The 9,290-nt window shown below is 71.1% G+C and overlaps 1 protein-coding gene across 3 annotated transcripts; it reads left to right on the forward strand.

Moving 5' to 3' along the window:
* The first annotated feature begins 255 nt into the window (after positions 1-255).
* PTP4A3 (protein tyrosine phosphatase 4A3) lies at positions 256-8,808 on the forward strand. Of its 3 annotated transcripts, XM_084864951.1 has the most exons (7): positions 292-411; positions 2,169-2,266; positions 2,508-3,290; positions 5,022-5,114; positions 6,739-6,869; positions 7,318-7,392; positions 8,058-8,808. In XM_084864951.1, exons 3-7 carry the CDS (start codon positions 3,186-3,188, stop codon positions 8,173-8,175), a joined length of 522 nt encoding a protein of 173 aa, XP_084721077.1. In that variant the 5' UTR covers positions 292-411; positions 2,169-2,266; positions 2,508-3,185; the 3' UTR covers positions 8,176-8,808. The 3 variants fall into 3 exon arrangements, with proteins under 3 accessions (XP_084721076.1, XP_084721077.1, XP_084721078.1); XM_084864950.1 differs by lacking the exon at positions 2,169-2,266 and having other exon boundaries at positions 256-411; XM_084864952.1 differs by lacking the exons at positions 292-411; positions 2,169-2,266 and adding an exon at positions 542-778.
* Positions 8,809-9,290: the final 482 nt, after the last annotated feature.

Below are 9,290 nucleotides of genomic sequence, written 5' to 3' on the forward strand. Positions count from 1 at the left end.
CCTGATCCCCCCAGGCCTCCCTGGTCCCCCCAGGGCCCCCTGATCCCCCCGGGTCCCCCGCCCCGGGGCTCCCCAGCCCGGCTGTGGACCGCTCTGGGAGCCCAGGGTCGCGGGGCGGGCGGAGCGGGAGGCAGGCGCCCCGCCCCCGGCCAGCGCCTCCCTCTGCCCTTGCGCTTCCCCTTCCTCCCGCGCTTCCTCGGCCTCGGCCTTTGTCTGCGGCCGCGGGTATATTTAGGCGGCAGGTGCGGCGCGGCAGGTCGCCGGCCGGTCAGGCCCCCGCCCACGTGACGCCGGCGCCCTAAATAGCGGCCGCGGCGGGTCCGGAGCGGCGCCCGTCCTGCCCCGCGCCCGCCGGCCGCTCCGTCCGGCCGCCCGGCCGCGGGTGGAGGCGGCGGGACGCCTGCGCGCTGGGTGAGCGGGGCCCGGGCGGGGGGCGGGCCGGGAGGACCCCAGCCCCGCCCCGGGGGGCGGCCGCCCGGACCCGGCCTCCCCGCCCCGCCCCGGGCAGCGCTACCCCGGTCCGGCTCCCGTCGCTGCCTCCTCCCGGGCGCCTGTGCCTGGTCCCCCGGCTCTGGGTCCGAGGGGCTCTGGGCCCCAGGGGCTGGCCCTCCTCATCGGCTGAGACCAGGGGGACGGAGCCCGGCCCCCATCCCCCCTCCGGAAACGGCTGGGAGTTGAGCTTGTCGCCTGGACTTGAGCTTGAGGAAACTGGAACTTCTGGTCCCCGGCCCCCCGGCCTGCTCCTCTCTGCAGGGGGGACGCTGATGGGCCCCAACAGGTCTCCAGAGACAGTCCTTCTAGATGGGGGGGGGGGGGGGGGACTCAGGAGGGCATGGGGGGGTGTCGGGGAGGGATGGGCTCAGGCTCCGGGGGCTGGGGTGGTGGCTGGGGGTGGTGGCTGGAGGGCTTGGTCTGCGCTGGGGATCCTGCTCCCTGACCTCAGGGGGGCGGTGTGGTGTGGAGGGGGGCCCTCCCTGGGGTGGCCCCAGGCCTGCGGAGCCCTGGGGCGTCTTTGTTGGCTCCCACCTGGGGCTGGGAGCCCCGACCTTCAGAGACAAATGGGGGGGTGGCCTTGGTCCAACCTCTGCCCAGACCCCCTGGCCCTGGCCAGTCTAACTCTGACCCCACTGACACGTGGCAACTTGAGGCTCAAGTGGGCAGGAATGTGGGTGGCTCTGCCCTGAGGACTTGCCTGTGTCCCGGGCAGCAGAGCCAGGCCTACCGCTGCCACCCACAGGGTCTCCCAGGTGCCCAGCCATGCGGGCAGGAGGTGGTGGGCGGCCCCTCAGAGAAAGGCCTGGAGGCTGGTGGCTTCCCTGGGCCCTTCTCCATGCTAGTAAACACACATGCACGCGCACACACACACGCACACGCACACACACGCATGCACATGGGACCTCCGCTGCCCCAGGAGGCACAGGTGTTTGTTCGCTGATCGTTCTGGCGTCCACAGCTGTCTCTCCGGGGCTGCGGGATGCAGGCGGGACGGCCGAGCCAGGGCAGGGTTCCTCTCTGCCTTCCTCCCCCTCCTGGGGCACCACACCCCTGCTTAACCCTCCTGGGGTCCCCACACGGGGCAGCATCTGCTCTGAGCCCAGGAGCCCAGCAGAGCTGGCCCAGAACATCCCGGGTCTCAGGCTGTGGGCCCTCCCTGCGCCTAGCGGGCAGCCGGAGAAGGGGTGCAGGGGCGAGGGCAGAGGTAAGAGGTGGTGAGTTGGGGCATGGAGACCAGTGAGCTGGAGGAGCGGCTAGGAGTGCGGGCATGGCGCCCGGGTCACGGCGCAGGGACCTTAGGGGCGTCCTGTTTGGCCTCTCATTGTGCAGATGGGGAAACTGAGGCAGGGGCATGCCCATGGCCCTTGGCCCACATGTGGGGTGTGAGTGGGGCTGATGCTGTGGGTGGGGCCCAGAGAGGGAGAGACGGGGTGCGGGGACTGGTGGCGCCTGTGGTCCGGCAGTGACCCCGCTCCTGGCCACCTGTGCTGTCACCACCCGGGCATGTGCCTGAGGGCACCCGCTGGCTGCTGAGGGCTGCCCTGGCGCTCTGGGCTCCTGGAGGGCAGAGCCGGCTTGTTTACTCGGTGCCCGCCAGCCCTGCGGGCACAGCAGCTGGGCAGAGACGTTTGCGGTGGTTGGTGCTGAGTGGGGCCTCCTTCCCCTCCCTCAAGGGGTCCCAGTGCCTCCGGCTGAGCACCTGTCCCTGAGGACCGGCCGCCCCAGAATCATCTGGCTCAGGAGTGCCACAGCGGACAGGGGCCTGTCCTGGGTGTGAGAGGGACCCTGACCCCCCTCTTCCCCCTCCCTCCCTCCCTCCCTCTCTCCCTCTCTCCCTCTCTGCTCTGTCCAGGGGCTTCCTGTCCCCTCAGGGCCTGGCTCAGCCTGGCAGGGGCTGTCCTTTCTGTGCTGCACTCAGGGCCGGGATGGGGGGAGGCGGGGGAGCGGCTGACACCCCCTCAGGAGGCAGGGGCCGTGGCCTCTGTCTCATTCCTCCTTCCCTCTGTCCGCAGACATCGCCCGCTGACCGGCCTGGGCTCCATGGAGAGGACCGGGAGGGGCAGCTCTGAGCTCTGCCGGGTCCAGCATCGCGGCGCCCGCTGCTGAGGGGCCCCGCGCCTCTGGCCCCCACCGTTGCCCTCGCCCACCGATGGCCTCCGCCCGCCCGGGGCCGCCGAGCCGCCCGCGCCCTGCCAGGCCTCGCCGAGCCCCCATGGGGTAGCGTGACGGAGGACTGAGCTCCGAGCCGCCGCCTGCGCCCGCCAAGCGGGCCTGCTGGTTCTGCTCCAGCCCGGCCTCCTCCGGTCCCTGGGGCTCGGGCCCGCCTTTGAGAGAAGGGGCTGGCCGCCGTCCACGGATGCCGGGACCACGTCCCCAGCCACGGGCACCGCGCCGGACACGGACCCCGCAGCCAGACTGACTCGGGCTTTCTGCCGTTTTCTTGGCTGAGTTTCGGCTGACATTTCTCTCTGCCCTTTTGTAATGACCCGTCTCTGAGGCGGGAGGGCGGGGGCTGGGCCTGCTTTTCCGTTTTTAAAGAGCTGCGTTTTGTATTCTAAGTACCCCGCGTCCTGCCCCCTCCCAGGTATCTGCACAATATTTGTGCGGGGTGCGGGGCAGGTTCTGTGAAGCACAGGGATCCGTCCTCGGGGGCGAGGGGCGGGGCTCCTCCCGCCGGGTCCCGCACCGCCATGGCCCGCATGAACCGGCCGGCCCCCGTGGAGGTGAGCTACAGGAACATGCGGTTCCTCATCACGCACAACCCCACCAACGCCACCCTCAGCACCTTCATCGAGGTGAGCGCCGCCCCTCGCGGTCCTCGGCCTCCGGGGACCGCTGTGTCCCTGCCAGCCCAGTGGTAACAGGATCCCCAAAAGGGGGGCTCCCCGGGAGCTCGGGGTGGGGGCTCCTGGGGCCGGCGTGTGGGCAGGGGGACTCCAGCTGCTGAACCAGGCTCAGAAGTGGGGATGCAGCCTGTGTGCTTGGCTGGCCTTTGGCTTCTGTAGAGGCTGAGCTGGGAGGAGGAGGGAGGCCCCCAGACGAGCCGCGGCCCTGACAGCCTCGAGTCAGGCAGCGGTGGAGTGACGTGGAGGCCGGTGTCAGGGCCGGCAGGCCCCCGGGCGCCCAGGCTCTGGTGAGGCCTCGGTGAGGCGCTGGGCGGGGGCCTCCTGGCGCTGCTGTGTGGGGGGGAGGCTGGGCCCCAGCCCACTCCGCAGGCGGGCAGGCGCGGGGGTTGGAGCCCCAGCAGATGTGGCTCAGAGCCTCCGTCCCTCACGGCCGCCCTGGAGAAGCCCTGAGCTCCCAGGGCCCGGCTGTGCTGCCTCTTCCCTCTGCAGCGGGCGCTGGTCCTCCTTGCACAGGGACTGGGCCTGCAGGGAGCGTGAGCATCCCGTGGGGAGGCCGTGGGAGCCCTGGACGTGGGCCGGGGGCCCCTCAGAGGGCTGCCCCCTCACAGCGGAGGCCCTGGTAGTAATAGGACCCAGGAGGAGACTGGGCACAGCCCTCAGCCTGTGGTCGGGGTCAGCGCTCACGTGTGACCAGAGTCATGGCTCAGTGTGACCAGAGTCAGGGCTCAGTGTGACCAGGGTCAGGGTCAGTGTGACCAGGGTCAGGGCTCAGAGTGAGGCCAGGGTCAAGGGTCAGTCTGTGATGAGGGTCAAGGGTCAGTGTGAGGCTAGGGGTCCAGGCTTTGGCCTGTTGGGTGGCAGCACCCTCTGCTGCAGGCACAGGGACCCAGGCGCCCATGGCCTCTGAGCCTGCACCCTCCTGCTCTGACTGCTCAGCCGTGTGGGGCCCTGCCCTCGCTGTGCCCAGTGTCCCTGTCGCATGACGAGCCTGTCCAGCAGCTGATGCCTCACCATCCCCAAAATAGCTGCCGGAGCAGGTGGGGTGGAGCCGCCCCTGCGGCCGGCAGAGGGGATGCCTCCCTGGGTATAAATATCCCGGCTGGGTGTGAACTGCCCTGACCTTTCCCGGGCTTCCCCGCCGGGTGCAGACCCAGCTCCTCCTGCCGCCCTCTCAGCCCACTGTGCCCGCCGTGCCCGCCCCGGTGCCCTGCCTCCAGAGTCTGCCCCTCCAAGGCTCTCGGCCCCAGTGTGGGGTCTGGATGTGCCCCTTGACGGGCCATCCGTGCCCCCGGCTGGGAGGGCCGCCCAGTGAGGGGTCATGGGCCCACACGTGGCTGGGGGTGCCCCGTCCCTGGTCTTCCTGGGCCCTGCGCCCGACAGGAAGCGACAGGCGGGAGGCTGCGCTCTGGGAGCCCGGGCGGGGCGCCTCCTGCTGGCGGCCAGGGGCCAGGGCGCTGTGGCCCGGGGCATCGGGAGCCACGAAGCCCAAAGGCCACCCCTGGGGTTCGCGTGCTCGTGGCCTATCTGTCTTGCTGAGCCGGGTGAGGAGGGACTGGGGGCAGGCACGGCCCTCCCCCGGGCTCTGGCCTCTCGTGGTGCTGGTGGTGGTGGGGGTTCCACCCCTGAGCCCGCAGCCCGCCCAGCCCTGCCTCCTCCTGCCCGCCCTCCCCCCCCCCCCAGGACCTGAAGAAGTACGGGGCCACCACCGTGGTGCGCGTGTGCGAGGTGACCTACGACAAGGCCCTGCTGGAGAAGGACGGCATCACCGTGGTGGTGAGCTCGCCCAGTGGTGCTGGAGGGGCCCTGTCCGGGAGGCGGGGCTCCCTGTCCGGGAGGCGGGGCTCCCTGTCCGGGCGGGGCTCTTGGTCGGGCCGGACAGCGCTGTGAGCCGGGCACCCGGTCTCCCTGCGTGCCGCTGCCGCCCCGTGTGGTTGTGCCCGGGCCACACATGTGTTAGGACACGTCTCAGGGAGGCCCAGGCCTCGGGCTGTGTGACCTCAAAGAAGTCACCTCCCCTCTGCATCCTCTGCCTCCCGCCCCACCCAGCCGCCTGTGTGCGGGCCTGTGTGCGGGCCTGTGTGCGGGGCCTGTGTGCGGGGCCTGTGTGCGGGGGCTGGGTGCGGGCCTGTGTGCGGGGCCTGTGTGCGGGGCTGTGTGCGGGGCTGTGTGCGGGGCCTGTGTGCGGGCCTGTGTGCGGGGCCTGTGTGCGGGGCCTGTGTGCGGGGCCTGTGTGCGGGGGCTGTGTGCGGGGCCTGTGTGCGGGGCCTTTGTGCGGGGTGTGTGCGGGGCTGTGTGCGGGGCTGTGTGCGGGGCCTGTGTGCGGGCCTGTGTGCGGGGCCTGTGTGCGGGGTCTGTGTGCGGGGCCTGTGTGCGGGGCCTGTGTGCGGGACTGTGTGCGGGGCTGTGTGCGGGCCTGTGTGCGGGGCCTGTGTGCGGGGCGTGTGTGCGGGGTCTGTGTGCGGGGCCTGTGTGCGGGGCCTGTGTGCGGGGCCTGTGTGCGGGGCGTGTGTGCGGGGTCTGTGTGCGGGGCCTGTGTGCGGGGCCTGTGTGCGGGGCGTGTGTGCGGGGTCTGTGTGCGGGGCCTATGTGCGGGCCTGTGTGTGGGCCTGTGTGCGGGCCTGTGTGTGGGCCTGTGTGCGGGGCCGGGCCTGTGTGCGGGGCCTGTGTGCGGTCTGTGTGCGGGCCTGTGTGCGGGCCTGTGTGCGGGGCCTGTGTGGGCCTGTGTGCGGGCCTGTGTGCGGGGCTGTGTGCGGGGCCTGTGTGCGGGCCTGTGTGCGGGGCCTGTGTGCGGGGCCTTTGTGCGGGGTGTGTGCGGGGCTGTGTGCGGGCCTGTTGCTGGGCAGCGGGGAGCAGCAGGAGGCGGGGCAGGCGCACCGGCAGGGCCGGGAGCCCCACTGGGAGGCCCTGGGGAGGGAGCTTGGGCTGTTTCCTTGGTCCCTGGCCCCGGGGACCCATCCCCGCAGAGGGCGGAGGCTGGGCCAGGGCTGCCTGACGTGGCTGGAGGCACAAAGGGTGTCCAGCAGGCCCCACCCCGCCCCTCGGTGCCTGGGGACCCTCAGGGGGTGCTGGCCACGGAGGACCGCCTTGGGCGGTGGTCACCTGGGAACCTCTGCTCGGTGATGGGGCAGAAGGATCTGGAGCTTCAGGGTCCCATGGCCGGGCTGAGGCCCGCCTCTGCCTTCCCAGTGTGCGGCCCCGGGACCCCCCTGTGCAGTGTGGGCGCCCGGCAGGATGGAGGCGGGCGTGCAGGGCCTCCTGGCACCGGGACCCGTGGCCCCTTTCCCCGCAGCAGCAGGACTCGGGGTAGACCAGGCAGCCAGGCAGGCGGGTCGGGGGCGGGGGACAGACAGGCCCGGGACCCCCCCTCCCGCAGGGTCCTCAGGCTCCCTCTCTGCAGGACTGGCCCTTTGACGACGGGGCGCCCCCGCCTGGCAAGGTGGTGGAGGACTGGCTGAGCCTGCTGAAGGCCAAGTTCTGCGAGGACCCTGGCAGCTGCGTGGCCGTGCACTGCGTGGCCGGCCTGGGACGGTGAGCTGGGGCGGGGCGCGTGGACAGGGACCTCGTGGTCTGCCTCGCTCGCATCACAGATGACCCTTCAGAGGGTCCCCAGGCTGGGCCTCCAGCTCGCAGGCGGGAAGTCCCTCCTGAAGTCTGACCCCACTCCCTCCTGCTGTGGCGGCGGCTTCGCCTGAGCCGCCGGCCCCACCCTCTCCAGACACAGAGAGTCTGCGTCCGCGTGAGACAGCCCCGCTTTGCAGAGGGCGGACGGGCCGAGCGAGGCGGATCGCTGAGATCCAGCTCTTGTCCTCGGCCCCGCACGGAGAGGGTGCCTGGCCGGGAGGAAGCAGGGTTTGGGCCCAGGTGGTGGCCCTGAGCTGCGAGCGGGCAGCCATCCGCGGAGGGCAGTGGGGGCCTGCTCTGCAGCCGGTGGCCTTGGGGCAGGGGCAGGCCTGGTGACGGGCCGTTCTGCCCCCAGGGCCCCGGTCCTCGTGGCGCTGGCGCTCATCGAGAGCGGGATGAAGTACGAGGACGCCATCCAGTTCATCCGGCAGTGAGTGCGGCTGCTGGGGGGGGGGTGTCAGCTCAGGGTTCAGGTTTAAGGGCGCCCCAGCTTCATGCAGCCTCATATTGTGGTTCCCTTCTCCCCCCTCTCCCCTCCCCTTGGGGCAGAAGTCTGGGGAGGGGAGGTGGAGGGGAGGCTGGGCTGTGGCCTCTCAGCCCCTGTAGTCAGGACAGGCTGGGCCGAGCTGCAGTAACGAGCAGCCCCAGCCCCAGCCCCCGGCCCCTGGGAACCACACGGTGTCCGCGCTCATGAGACCTGTCTGGCTGCTAGTCGCTGGGTCACAGGCAGAAGCATGGTGGAGCCTCGCCGGGCACACGTGTGTCTCTTCCACTCACATGTCATTGGCCAGAGCCAGTCCACGGCCACCGGGGAGGTCCTGGGTGGTGGGAACGGGTCCTCCCACCCTGTAGCAGATTTGAGCTTTGTTCTCAGGAGCCAATGGCCTGGGTAGACGTGGGGGCCGTGGGCGTGTGGGGACCGTGGAGGTAGGGAGGTCCAGGCCGCCGGGAGGAGGCGAGGGCCAGGGTTGAAGGCAGTGGGGGAGGGGGGAGGGATGGCAGGTGCCTAGGAGGGTGATCTGGGTGGTGGCCTGGACTCCCGGTCTGGCACTGCCGAGGCAGGTCCCCCTGACCCCACCCTGTCCGTCTCCCCAGGAAGCGGCGCGGAGCCATCAACAGCAAGCAGCTCACCTACCTGGAGAAGTACCGGCCCAAGCAGAGGCTGCGGTTCCGGGAGCCGCACGCGCCCCGGACCAAGTGCTGCGTCATGTAGCCCAGCCGGGCCCACTGCCCTGCCCCACCGCCCTGCCCCCCTCTGGGCCTCAGTCTCCACGCCCCACCCCCGGGAGGGCCAGCCTGGTCCTGGGACCCACGTGGTGACTGTCCCCCACCCCCAGGGCGTCGCCCTCACAGTGGGGCTGAGACGGTCCGCCACCTGGACCTCCTGTGGGCCACCCCAGGCCGCTCCGGCTCCCCCCCTCCCCGCACCTCCATCCGGCCTTTCTCCCGGCACCTGGGCCGCCTGCCTCCCGGGTCAGCCCGCCTGAGCCTGCCTACCGGCCATCTGTCTCCATCTGCCTTCCCGTGTCCACCGGCGGCCGCCACTGTCCCATCCATCCCGTCTCCTGCCTCCCTGCTCTGCGTCCCTCTGTGCCGGTCTCTGTCTCCGTGTCCCGTGTCTGTCTCTGAGGCCTGGTCCAGGGCCATGTTCCTGGCCTTCCTGCCATCACCGTCCCTGCGCCCCTCCCTGTCCCCCCTTCTGTGGGGGCGGGTGTACTTTTAACCACTGGGCTGACCCCTCTGCACCCCCTTGTCCTGAGCTGTTATCAGCCCCTGGATTCGTGGGTCTGAGGGCCGTCAGCTGCTCTGGACACTTGAAGGCAATAAAACAGGACCCTGTGCTGTGTGTGTGTGTGTGTGTGTGTGTGCAGAGTGGGGGGCAGGGCTGCCAGGTGGTGGGGTGCCCCAGGGAGGCCAGTGTCCAGGCTGTACTGGGGCTCCCTCTGGTGGCCATGCTGGGTCCCATGCTGGGTTTCTGCTAGGGCCTCTTGGTTGCCATGGCGATGTTTTGGGGGCTGGAGTTCAGAAGGTGAGGCCAGGCCTGGTGTCCAGTGGGTGACTGTCTGCCCTGCCCACCATTAGCCTTAGAGGACCAGGGGGTGAGGGTGGCTGGTGGCTCAGGCGGAGGGGCCCCAGGGCAGGGGGTGACGGGCCCCGTGGGGGAGCGGGTCTGAGCGTGCTGGGCCTGGCCAAGGGGCTGCTCAGCACTCCTGTCTGTGGGTCTTGCACACTGGGACCAGGCCTCCCTGGCTGGGGATGAGGGGCCTGGAGGTCGCGGACACGGCGGGGGGATGAGGGGAGAGCTGGGCTGGGGGCTGGGGGTGGTCT

The sequence above is a fragment of the Pipistrellus hanaki genome (genome assembly GCF_964339955.1).
Source record: "Pipistrellus hanaki genome assembly, chromosome: 17".
Classification (NCBI taxonomy): Eukaryota; Metazoa; Chordata; class Mammalia; order Chiroptera; family Vespertilionidae; genus Pipistrellus; species Pipistrellus hanaki.